We start from the raw sequence: 13193 nt of genomic DNA, 5'->3' as shown, positions 1-13193 counted from the left end.
ATCCCATCTAATATTTGGGATATACTTATACTAAAAATTGTTGTTTCTTTAAAATTTGAATTTCAAATTTTGAAAAATTTGAATTTCAAATAAATTTGAATTTCAAATAAATAACACCTCATGCTTTAGTGTAAGTATATCCCATCCAATATTTGGGATATACTTATACTAAAAATTGTTGTTTCTTTAAAATTTAACAAGATGTCCTCTTTTTTTAATCTCATACTCGTAGGTAAAAGGCAGGTGCTGCCCCGTGGAGCTATGACGGTGTCCTGGTTCAGGGTGGTAGCGGTTGGAATGGGGAGAAACTGATGGGCACAGGGGCTATTTGGGACATGGCATCCACTGAATCAGAAAGCTTCACGGACTGGTCAGGAGTAAGTGGGAACACGGAGCACCATGGCTCCTGGACCACAGTGGCGGGTCCTAAACCCAGGTGACTGCAGGACTTACCTGTGCCTTAGCCCACTCTCCACAACAGCAACAGCAACAAGGTTCTGGCCCCAGGGCAATGCTGCAGAGCAGGTATGGGAAGGCAGGGGATAGCAAAACTGGACAAAAAGCAGTCGCAGGAAGTCATGATGCCAACTTCTGTTCTATGGGCTTTAGGCAAGTCGTTGGCCTCTCTGAGCCCCTGCTCCTGCTTAGTCAAGTCCAGCCAAGAACAGGTGGCTTCAGGGAAAGTTCCTTCTCCCCGTGGGACTCCCCAAGATACAAACCAAGCAAGCCAGGTGTTGAGATGGGCTCTCAATGCTGAGGTCTCCTATCAATTGGTCTAAATACAATACCACCACCAAGCACAGAACCCCCAGGTGGACCCAGAGCTGGGAACAGAATAGATCCTGTGTGTGTCTGCTGGTGGGAGGACCATCCCCCAACACATCTTTTCATTGTGTGCCAACTGAATGCAGGGCTGTGAAATCTTAGTACGTTACTTAGCCTCGCGGGGCCTGTCCTCCCCCTACTCCTCATAACCATCGATGACAGCGCTGGCCTCTCCCACTTATCCTCGTGGTGAAAGGAGAGCCATGGCTCACACACGGTAGGGCTCAGACGCACACTGCGTTAGGACTCAGGAAGCACAGACCCACCTGCTGCCCGCAAAGAGATGCTCAGGGCTCCGTGTGGGAAGCAGACATAATAAAGCAGTGGGCAGGGTGCCCCAGAGTGCTCCCAGGGAGAAGCAGCGGCCTTGGGCAGGTGGAGCCAACATGATGGGTGGGGGTGGGAGTGGGGAACGTGGGGTCCCGGAACTTGGCCAGCGGATCAAGGTCAGAGTAACCAGGTGTCAGTTAAGAGTGGCTCAGTGGCCACAGGCTTGTGCTGGACCAAACTCCAGTGAGGGACCCCAGGTGGGGCCCCCCATCAGGGAGAAGGACAGACACCCCAAACTGGATGCTTTTGTGAGGGTGATGGGTTAGGCAGTGGTGCGCACTCCCATTCCAGTGGGGCCATTAGCAGAGAGACCAAGGAACCATAGATTTTTATTTTTAAATGCCAGGCACACTCCTTTGTTCCCTCCCCCTTAAGCCTTGAAACTTGGCCCTAGCTTCCCTGCCAATAACTTTATTGCATTAAATTCTCATATACATCCATGCCCTTACAGCCGCTCACAAAAATGGGTCATCGTGTTGGGCCAGGTTGAGCAGACGTGCTCTTCTCGAACTCTCACGTAAATCACCCCTCAGAGAGTGGGAGAGTCCTTGGTTTGGCAGTGGCCTTGCATAATGTTTGCACACTGTGGAGTCCAGCAGAGAAGCGACCTGGGAGGCCAGCGCTGGTCGGAACCGGGAGGAGGGCAGCTCGATGACCACGGTAGAGCCGAGAAGGGCGCTGCTGGAGAAGCTGGTGGGGGTACCATGGCTACGCCGGGAGTTAGGGATCCCCACCAACTAACTGGGAAAGGTTCCTCATTCAAGGATCTGCTCTTCCTAGTGGGAGATGAGATTGCCTTTGGAGTTTGAAACGCAGTCAGTGGCCCTTTAAGAACACTAAAAGGTGGTGAGCAGCTGCTTCCTGGCCTCGTAGATATTAAGTTAGGGCTGTAAATCAGCCCAGCTCTTAGTGCCATCACCCAGTGGTCATCACCCAGCTTGTTCACAGCCACCAAATTGAAGGGAGCATCGGAGCCCCAGGGGCTCTCCCTGCTGGCCCGGGACATGCGTGGTAGAATTGGCCTCCAAAGGCCGTCTATAGAATGTTCTTCCCAGCGGCAGGCTGCAGGCGGCTACCTGCAGAGAAGCTGGGGTTCTGTGTTTCTACTCCCCCGAGAGCACAGCCAGAGAAGTTACTGTGTGCTTCATTGACGTGAGGATGCCCACCAACTCCTTCCCTTCATGCCCTTAAATCCCCTCGTTCCCTGGGCCAGGCACAGAACCCTAGGCTCGAGGGTTAGGGCGGGATGCTGGTTTGTGTAAACCAGCAGTGCTCATGCCGGCTAGCCAGTGGAAGTCTAGCCTCGGCAAATTACACAAAACAGCCATGCCCAGTTCCACCTGCAGAAATTTTGATTTAATCGGTCTTAGGAAAGGGTCAGGCGTGAGTATTTTTTAGAGCTCCCTGGGAGGTTCTCATGTGTACCCAGGGCTGGGAACTGCTGGTCGAGCCTGGCCCCATCCTGGCTGACAGGTGCAGAACTGAAGACCGGTGTCGGAAAAACACGAGGCCAGGAGTCAAGAGGCATGGATTCTGGTCAAGTTTTTAATACTCGTTCATTTATTCACCAAGTACTTATTGGATGCCAGGCATTCCCTGAGTGAGAGAAAATAAAAGTCTGGGTCCCTACCCCCCGTAGAGCCTCTAGTCCAACGGTGAAGACAGGTAGGAGTCAGGTAATCACCCAAACATAGACTTTTGCCCCACAGAGAGCAGCCTGGTGCCCAGAGAGCCTATAAAAGGAGCTCTGACCTGGTCAGAGGGGTTTGCCTGAGAAGCTGATGGCCAAGCTGAGTAATAGACCAGGTCTGAGAACATTCTGGAACACTGGAGCAGCGTATATAAAGGGGAGGTTGGTACGTGGCCAGGGTCCAGGGACTAGAGGAAGGGCGTTGAGAGCAGAGCAGAAGCTGAGAGCGTGGAGTGAGGTGGGGCTGGAAACATCAGGGGCCTCTGGAGCAGAGCCGTGTGGCCCCGTGAGCTCCCGAGCTGTGGGCAGGCGCCCAGGGCTTGTTAGGAGCATGTGGATGGTTTGGCCCGGTGTGTTTCCCACAAGACCCCTCAGGCTGCCTTTGCTCACGTGGCCGGGCTGGGTAAGGTTCCTCCCTCCAGATGGGGGGCGCCTTGGCCCTGCGAGGACATAGGAAACCTGTCAGGACCTGCAGGCAGAGAGAAGAAGAGGGCATGGCCTTGTGCTGTACGGAGGAAGACTGCAGGAATGGTTGGCTCAGGTTGCTGATGAGGTCAAATCGGTGCCCTGTCGCCGCCCGGGGTGTGGGAACCTTGGGCAGCCTGGGCCTCAGTTCCCTCGTTTGTGCGGCAGGGAAATTCTAAGAGTTAACCGTCAAATCCTCGTCTCCCCGTCAATAGCCAAGTCACGTGCTGCGGTCTCACAGCCGGTCCCTGGCAGAGCTGGGAATAAGAGCTTGGTCTCTAAACCCACAGGGCCGGCTTCCCACAACAGCGTTCCCTTAGAGCCACCCCAACTCCTGCCTTCTGCCTGTGGTGGTCTGGGGGCAGGATCCCGAGTTCCAGCCTGGCTCATAGTGGGTGGGGTAGGCCCGTTTTGGCTCCCAGTGGCCTCATGGTCTTCTCTCGGGCACCTGACTGTTTCTGCAGGTGACTCACGGGGAGCCCCAGAAGTCCTGCTCCAAGGTGACTGACAGCTGTCAACACATCTGCCAGTGCCGGCCGCCTCCCTTGCTGCCCCCGCCACCCCCGCCCCCACCGCCGCCCCGACTCCTCTCCGCCCCAGGTAAGTAAAGGCTCGCCTGTCTCCGGGGTTCTCTTTGTGTTTTCCGGGCCCGGGAAGAACCGGTGAGCAGAGCGAAGGTCAGCCTTCCTTCCTTTGTAATTTTCCACTGGCCGAGCAGGAGGGAAGCCAAGGCCCGACTTCTCCCTGCAGTCTGCAGAACGCCTTTCCCACAGAACGTTCCGGGATGGAAGAGGATGTCTCTCCATCGGTTAATCAGATAAAAGTCAATCTCCATTTGATGAGTGGCTCGGCCTGGATCGTTCTGAAGGCCAGAGCTTGGAAGGGGGGCAGCCTCCGGGCTGGTCTTAAAGACCCCACGGGTGCACATGCTTTCGCTTCTCTATTTTAATTCGCCCATCAGGAGGCGATCGGTAGCGAACCCAAGTGTTGGCCAGAGGCGATCGGTAGGGAACCCAAGTGTTGGCCCTTACAGCCCTTTTGCCACAAGTTCTGCTAGAAACCTCCCTTTCACTGGCTGGCCTTGATTTCATCTACCAACAATGTGATTGCCTGGTCATCCAAACAAAGGAGGGTTTCTTTAACCAGAAGTGGCCTCCTCCTGACTCAGAGGGGTTAAGTTTCCTGCTCACAATCGCTAGTTGAGAAGGTCTCTAACAAGAGATTCTGTATTTTGGATGGATGGCTCCGGGGCCAGCCTGTAATGCTGCCTGTGATCGTGTGTGTGGCTCTCCCTCATGAAACACATCTCCGTTGAATTATTTGGGGGGCATATTTTAAATAACCTTGAAAACGCTCCTTCTTGGGTGGACTGGGTCTTTAGGCTCCTGGTGTCCAGACGGTGATGAGATGCTGGGGGAGCTTTGCTGTTCGGACGTATTTCTGCATTTTGTCTGCTGGGCCCTTACCTGTCTGCGTTCGTACCCGACACCTGTGGCCCAGTGCTTCCCAGAGTGTGGCTCTCGGCATCCCTTGAGCCGTTCCTTTTTTCATTTATTTATTTTAGAGAGAGAGAGAGCATGCGACTGTGCAAGAAAGAGTGTGGGGGTTAGGAGGAAAGGGAGAAAGAGAATCTTCCAGCAGACTCCCCCATGGGTGCCGAGCCGCACACGGGGCTGATCTCAGAACCCTGAGGTCATGACCTGAGGCAAAACCAGGAGTCGTCTGCTCAACCAACTGAGCCAACCAGATGCCCCGAGGCATTCCTTTTAAAGGGTAGCTCAGGACCGACTTCAAACCTACCAAGTCAGTCTTTGGGGTAAGGCTTAGGAATTGGCATTAGTTCAAAGGTGATCCAAATGCAAGTTAAAGTTGAGAAGCTTGGCCTGGCAGGCCCTGTGTTCCAGGCCTCTGCAGGACCCGATAGCCTGGGATGCTCACGTCCTTCTCTTTCCAGAAGGAATCCCTGGGCTGTGCCATGCGGCCCAGCCTCGGGCACCTGCGTCTGGAGATCACTCCTTCCCCCTTCCCTTCCATTAGCAAACCTCCCCTTGTTGCTGTTTGGGCTCTGGGTGTGAGTGGTCCCCTGATATGCTTGCGTCTGATGGATCCACATCCCCCCTATGGGAGTCCCTTCCATGCACCCCATGCTAACCAAGCTTCTGTGCCAGACACAGAGGTGAAAAGACCATTCTGGTCTTCTGGGGTCTCTCAATCTCACAGGGAAGGCCTTGGTGTCAGCAATCCCCAAAACGTGGCCCGAGAGAACACAGGTGGCCACCAGATCTTCGAATAGTTGGGCCTCAGTAGACAGCAATGTTCACCTGGGCCTCCAGGAGAAAACAGGATTGTTCTAGGTCAAGAAGGAGGGTGTGAGGGAAGGACATCAAGCAGAAGGAACAGAGTTATGACAGTTAGGACTTCATGAGTCTCATCGTGGGAGTCCTGAGCCCTTCGGTGGGTTTGAAGGAGCGGTCAAGGGGCAGCCCGTGAGGGCCTCGTGTGCCCCGCGGAGGAGATCACACGGCATCCTGTGAATCACTGTTTGCCAAACGTGATTCACCATCTCCAAATACATCCTGTTGTTTGCCTTTGTTTTTCTTTAAATAGACTCACTTTTGTGTTTATACAAATTAATTTCCAAAGAAAACTTTATGTAACGACTGTCAATGAAAAACCGGTGTCATTTGCATACACAGAAGGTGACCCTAAAAAGAGACGCAAAGGGCACAAAACATATTCCAAAGTTCTAGCTTGTTGCAGAAGGTGCCAAGCTCAAGGCTTTCCCTCTTTTTGTTAGAAAGGGAGAGAAGCAAGTGCTAGAGAGATATCAGGGCCCTGGTAGGACCCCAGAGAGATTTTTCTCCATAAGGGAATCAGAAAGCTTGTAAGGGGACCAGAGGGGACCAAAGCTTCTCGTTCCGTCTCCGTGTATTAGCTTGCTGGGTCCGCGTGCCATTGCGGTCAGCTTACTTACCTGCGTGGACGGCCCCCCACTCTTTAGGAATCGCCGTGGAGAGCCGCGAGCTCACAAAGGTGTGCCTCGGGGAACTGGCCTGATTCTGTATTGTCTTCTTCAGAAAGATCCGTTCTCCTGACAATGTGGAGGGTGGTTTGGGGATGAGCTGCTACACTGGAGTCCAGTGCAGACCTTGTAAGAGGCTTCAAGCCCTAGACCACCCACGAGGGCCTGGAGCCAAGCTGGGAGCCGCGGAGAAGGGGAGGCAGGCAGGGAGTGCCTCGTGTTGGGTTTGGGACCTGAGGGCTTCTGGGGCTGAGGAGAGGAGGTGTCGCTTGGTCCTATGGTCGGTGAGGGTGGGGGGACTCCTTTGATTACGCGGAGCAGAGACGCATCTCGAAGCAGCTCAAGCCATACGAAAACTGGGGTGAGAGATATTAGTTTCTTGGCTTGCGTGTCAGGATATTCCAACGGCAGGCACCGTACAATGATAGTGTCGGATTTCTGCCTCTGTCTCCCTGTCTTCTGGGTTCCCCTGGGTTGTCCCTTCTCTCAGGCCTGCCCAGGCCTGGAGGACTCTAGGCTCCCAGATTCCATCAACCTTACTGTCAGTAACTTCCTACGAAGGGAGCTTCTCTTTCTGAATCTTTCAACTCGAGTCCTGGGGCTGACTTTCAGTGGGCCAGCTGGGGTCACGTGTCTGTCCTTGGGTCAGTGGTGGTCAGTCCCACGGGATGGAATGAGCTGACTGGTTAGGCCTGGGCCATGTGACCACCCTTGTCATTGGCATGCAGGAATGGAGGTTAAAGGAGTGCTGGCTTTCCAAGGGAAAAGCCAGGTAGGGGACATGGACCCTGGGCAGGGATGGGACAGAGGACGCCCCCCTGGCCATGGCCTGCCTGGGGCTATGATATGAGGCAGATGAGACCAGTGGCAGAGAACAGATTTTGTACATTCTTTCCGTCCTTGTTGAGCTCAGTCTAGACCCTGCCTACAAGTTGTGCCCAATATATGTCAGACAGAGCCACATCCACGACTTCAGCCTGTTCTCTAGTCCCCAAGGAATCAGCCTCTCCCACGGGCACAGAGCTTCGTTCACGAGCTGTGCGTGGAGCTCAGCAGGTGCCAGGCAAGGTGCCGAGGGCTAGGAAGTCAGCAGTGAGCAAGAGAGGGGCGGCTCCTGCCATCACGAAGTTGTTTGCAGAAGGGGTGTCCTTTCCTGCCGTGTTTCCAGAGACGCTCTTTCTGGGCGCGTGTCCGCCTTTTGCCCATTTGTCCCATGGATGTGCCTCGCATCCCTTCCACTCACGAGGGCCTCTCCTCCGCTGGCCAGCGTTGGCCGAGTTCCCGCAGTGGGCAGTGGGCAGGCCGACAGCCCCAGAGCCACCCAGGGACTTGGCCTCCCCGGTAGGGGCTGGAAGGGAGGGCCTGGGATGGCGTGAAAGAATTCTCCAGTAGCTATTGGCCGGGCCGGAGCACGGGGACCCGTGGAACCCTTCAGCCCTGGGCGGACTGAGACAGCGGGTCTCCCTTTTGCCAGGCGGCTCTTCTAACAAAGGCAAGGTGGTTTTTTAGGTGTTGATCTGTTTGGTTTGGGTGTGTTCGTTTTGTTTTGTTTTATCATGAAACTTTCAAGGACACTGGCCCACCCCCGGTCTCCATCTGGAACTCACTGCTCCTGGGGACAGCTCGGCTGTGTGTTCCTATGGGGGGGCCCCGCCCCGCGCCACCCTTCCCGGAAGCCCTGGGAAGTCTGTGGAGGCAGCCCTGCCTGAGTCCCACCTGCCACGGGGAAGGCGCATCGAAGAGCATCTCCCCTATCTGCCCTTTGTTTCTCAAGCACAGGTGTTCACCACCCTTAAAATGAAGGGGCAGCTTCACCTTGTAAACTTGTGCAAGCTGCGGGTAGTCAGGAGACACTGGACCAGGGGTTCTGAAACTTGAGTGTGGTCAGAAGCCCCTGGAAGACTTGTTTCCACCCAGGTTACTGGACCCCATCCCCAGAATTCCTGGTTCAGTAGGTCTGGGGTAGGGCCTGAGGATTTGCGTTTCTCATACATTCTCAGCTGCTGCTGCTGCCGCCACCGCTGGCCCAAGGTACACACTTTGAGAACCGGCATTCTAGAGCATAACAGAGATGTTAAAGGCAGACCCGGCCCTTCCACTCCCTAGTCCTGTGATGCTGGGCACGTCACATTCCCTCTTAGGGCCTCAGTTCCCTCATCTGTAAAGTGGGGCTGGGGGTACCCCCCAGGAGAAGGGGTTGCTGGGAAGACTGGAGATGACATAGACTGAATGAGGCAGGAACTCCATGCTTGAGAAGCCCTGTGGCAGCCCAGCCCTCCTGCCCTCCAGACCTGGTGCCAAATCTTGCTCATTAGCTAAGGGCTTCGGGCAAGCTATCCTTAACAGCATGGGACCTCAGTTGCTGCATCTGTAAAATGGGGCCAGTGACAACACCGGCCGCATGTGGATGGTTGGGGGGATTTGTAAAGTTAACACAGTGCAGAACCCAGAGCCCAAGTCGTACAATGAATGGCAGCTAATAGATATTAATGGTCACAGGGGTGATGATAAACGATCACTGGCGTCCAGGTTAGGGGTTACTCAGACACGGTGCTGGCGAAGGAGCATCAGGTTAGAAACTTGAGGATGAAGTTGGCTCTTTAAGGATGTGTCGGCTCTCCCGGATTTTCAACAGAAAGGGAAAGGTTTTCAGAGAGTCCCGCCCAGGGTCCCCTTCCGGGGAGTCCTTGCTGGGCTCACAGTCAGTCGGGGCTCCCCAGGCCCGCGTATTTCTGGGAGGCGTGGGCGGGGGTGAATCCTGGCAGAGACAAAGGCACACTCAAGGGGCCCGAGCAGCAAGCCCACGGCAGCCGCCAGAGCTCAGGACCTGGGCTCACTCGGTAAATGTCAGCGGTGCCCACTCGTCCCCGCGTGTGACTCAGACACGGCTGAGGCCAAGGAAGGAGACACGTACCAGCCCTCAAGGAAAAGCACGTACGCCCCTCTGTGAGACCTGCTTCTGAGGCTGATTGGGCCCAAAATAGCTGTGGCAGAACAGAGGCATGAGCCTGCATTTCCATAGTGCCTGTCTTCACGGAGTCAAGTCACTGATAGAGGTTTTATTTTTGCATTTGTTTTATTCTTAGAAAAACCAGAAGAGAGGTTAAGTGACTCCCCAGAGGTCGCCCAGCGGTGGTGGAGCTAGCATGGGGTCACCTGGCTCCACATCCCGTGTGCCAAGGGCCAAGTTTTAACAAAGAGAAACACATGGGACTGTGGAAGTTCTAGAATGCTTTTTTTTTTTCTTTTCACTCACCCAGAACACTAGAAGGAAAATGATATTTAGTTCCTGGTACTGAGGTGGAGGCTTGCCTCAGCTCATTTAAACCTCAGCCACTCCTCTGTAGTAAGTGGTATCATCCCCAATTTCTGTGCGGAGCCTAGGGCTCAGAGAGGGTGAGTTACTTGTCTCAGGCTGCCCAGCGGGTAAGAAGGGGGCGGTCATTCCTGCTTCCTGCCGCCTCCTTTGCCTACCTCTGCCCCTCCACTGCGGACAGCCAGTGTCAGGGGTCCCCCCTCCATTCCTTGAACACGCCTTGGTCCTCCCCTCTCAGAGCCTCCGAAGGTGTGAGTCCTTCCCTGTGCCAGGCTCCCCCTCAAAGGAGTTGACCTTCAGTCACGCAGACATCAGCTCGAATATCCTCCCGGAAAACCCTCCCTGACTTCCGCAGAGGTCACACCATTCCCATTTCTATCTACGGCTAAGAGTTTGGGGATCATCCCAAAATTCATGGTGAAATCAACCGCCCACCCATTCTCCCATCCTTTTGTGGGCGTGGGGTTCACAGGGGCCCAGCAGGAGGCTCCAGCTGGAGGTCTGTCCTGCGGTTGCGGTCAGTTGGCTGGGGCTGGCTGCACCTGGACGGCTTCCCTGCTCACGTCTGATGGTTGGTGCTGGCTGTCGGCTGGGTCCCCAGCCGGCCGGGTCCCCCAGAATCCATGTGCTGTCTCCTTGGGGCTCGGGCTTCCTCCCATGGTGGCCGCGGGCCGAGCCCCAGGAGCAGGTAGAAGCCAGCTGAGGAGGTGACGCATCACGGCTGCTGTATTGGATCTTGGAATCACGGGCCCAGGGCTGCTCGCGTTGGGGGAGTGGGACACAGTCCCCGCCTCTTGATAGAGGAGTGTCAGAGAAACTGCCCACATTTTTAAAAGCAGGCCACTCTCCATCTTTACAAACTCTTGGAACTTTTTCCATTATAACAATCATCCTGCCCTTTAAGAACTGTCTTTTTCCTTTATAGCAATCATCCTACCCTTTAAGTATCAAATTTGATCTTTGGCAATTAATTAATTGACTAATGCCTGGATCCTTCGCTGGCTGTAGCGAAGTTCCTTAGCGTGTGTCTGGCCTATTGCAGGACCTCAGTAGCTCCTCGTCCATGGGGTTTGCAAATAATTTTGACTGTCTGCTCTTGCCAGGCCCTGGGCTAGGTTCTGGGAATGCAGCCGTGACCTTGACAGAAGGACCCCTGCAGTGACAAAGTTGACATTTTATTGTGTATTGGCTCCAGCAGCCCAGAGGATCCTGGGATATAAAATAAACCGAAACCATCACCAATAGAGGGAAACATGTGCTACAAAGGTCGTTAAAATCTTGGGGTCTGATGGGGCATCACAGGGCAGTCACTTAGACCGCGTGCTCTGGGGACAGCAAGTGATGTTTCAGCTGGGAGCTGGTGGAAGGGAATTCGTGGGGGAGGGGGTCGAACCCCAGGCGAAGAGCATTCTCAGTGGAGGGGACAGCCAGGGTGGCGCTTGGGGTGTGTGAAGGGCCAGGTGGCTCTGGCTGCTGGATGAAGGAGGACAGGAGGAGGCGAGGCCCAGAGGGAGGCAGCACCCAGACAGCGCAGGGCCCCGGAGCCTAGGGAAGAGGGCAGGGTTTTATCTTAAGCGCACCTAGAAACCTCTGGACGGTTTGGAGCAAAAGTGTGGCATGGCCTCCTTTATACCTTACAGAGATGGGGTACCCAGTGAGGAGGCTCTCACTTGGGTCCAGGCCACAGGTGGTGGTGGGGTAGTCAGTGGTGTGGCCTGGAATGGGGGGAGGTGGCCACAAGGGAGAGGAGGTGGTGTCAAGCCCCAGTTTGATCGAAGACGGTTTGGAGGCAGGGGTGATGGGACGTGGTGGTGGCTGTGGTTGTAGGGGAGGGACAGGAGGCAGGATGGCCGCTGGCTGTAGGGGAGGTTCGGGAGGCAGGGATGCCACTGGGTTTTGTAGGATTGAGGAGCAGAGAAGCCACGGGACGTCACCCAAACCGCTCCTCCCCTTGGTCCTCAATGTCGCTGATGTCGCTGATCCCAGTGGCGGGGTCGTCAGGCAGATTCAGACAGCACGTGAAGGGTTAGCAGAGGCTCAGCTGCCCCGCCGTTTCAGCAGCTGTCATTTTAAGGACACAACCTCTGGGGCTTTAGCACAAATCCAAGGTTTAACAACCCTTCGTTGCATCAAAGAAGCCAACCAGATGTTCTTCCGGGGTGTAAGGAGTTTGGAGCCAGCAGAGGAGGCCGTCAGAGGCCTCTAAAGCTGAGGACAGGTGCGGAGGGTGAGGCCGACCCCTGGGACCGGCTTCCACAGGGCGCCGGGCTCCTTACAAAAGTGCGTGACCGCAGTGCGCAAGACCCGATGAGGGACCGTGGGCACCAAACAGGAACCGTGTCGCTTCGCAGGGGTCTTGCTTCCTGGGCTGCACTGGTGACGCCGGTCTCCGCGATCACCATGGTTTTGGACGTTAGGGTATCAGACATTCATTGTTTGCAGGATGCGGTTTCCGTCCTGTCATCTTTGAGCCACCTGCGGGCCTGGGAGCAGGAGGGCCCGGGCGCTGGGCCCGGCTCTGGCCCTTAGCATCTGGGCGCTGGTCCCTGCCCCTCTCCGAGCTTCCACTCGCTCATCTGCCAAAGCGGGACGCTGTTCCCCGAAGGCCGGGGTTGGGGTGGAAACAGTCCGTGAGGGCCTGGCTTGGCAGCCGGTGCATCCCACCCTCAGTAAACGGGGTCTCTTGTCCGCATAATCCTGGCTTGAGCAAATCTCTTATCCAGATTGGCCTCAACTCCCCCATCCACAGAATGGACTGGCTCTTTACTGAGCAGAATGCACATGTCCTTGTCCCTGGACTTGAGCCTCTGGTATCCCGAAGAGTTTGCCAGTTTTGGGCACGTTCTTTTTTTTTGGTTGGAAAAGGAAGGGTTACTTTAGTAGCTTTTACATGTAATTGTGGATATTCTTTTTTTTTAATAACTTTTAAATTAACATATAATATATTATTTGCCCCAGGGGTACATGTCTGTGAATCATCAGTCTTACATTTCACAGCACTCACCACAGCACATACCCTCTCGGATGTCCATCACCCACCCACCCCATCCCTCCCCCCAAACCCCCCCAGCAACCCTCAGTTTGTTTCCTGAGATTAAGAGTCTCTTATGGTTTGTCTCCCTCCCAATCCCATCTTGTTTCATTTTTTCCTTCCCTAGCCCCCCCAGCCCCCAACATTGCCTCTCAACTTCCTCATATCAGGGAGAACATATGATAACGGTCTTTCTCTGATTGACTTATTTCCCTCATCATAATACCCTCTCGTTCCATCCACATCTTTGCAAATGTCAAGATTTCATTTCTTTTGATGCCTGCGTAGTATTCCGTTTTATAAATATATCACATCTTCTTTATCTATTCATCTGTTGATGGACATCTAGGCTCTTTCTGTAGTTTGGCTATAGTGGACATTGCTGCTATAAACCTTCGGGTGCATGTGCCCCTTCGGATCTCTACATTTGTATCTTTAGGGTAAATACCCAGTAGTGCAATTGCTGGGTCAGAGGGTAGCTCTATTTTCAACTTTTTAAGGAACCTCCATACTG

General features: G+C 54.5%; 1 protein-coding gene across 1 annotated transcript in view; it reads left to right on the top strand.

Moving 5' to 3' along the window:
* PRIMA1 (proline rich membrane anchor 1) overlaps positions 1-13193 on the top strand; it is a gene marked incomplete at both ends in the record, with an annotated part of 56345 nt that overhangs the window by 3532 nt on the left and 39620 nt on the right. Inside the window, one exon of the mRNA XM_080809395.1 lies at positions 3775-3910. Within this exon, the coding sequence (XP_080665521.1) occupies positions 3775-3910 (136 nt within the window). The remainder of the gene's footprint in view (positions 1-3774; positions 3911-13193) is intronic.

Source organism: Martes martes (assembly GCF_963455335.1).
Source record: "Martes martes genome assembly, chromosome: 7".
In the NCBI taxonomy this organism is placed as follows: domain Eukaryota; kingdom Metazoa; phylum Chordata; class Mammalia; order Carnivora; family Mustelidae; genus Martes; species Martes martes.
This window is presented reverse-complemented; position numbering and strand designations above follow the sequence as displayed.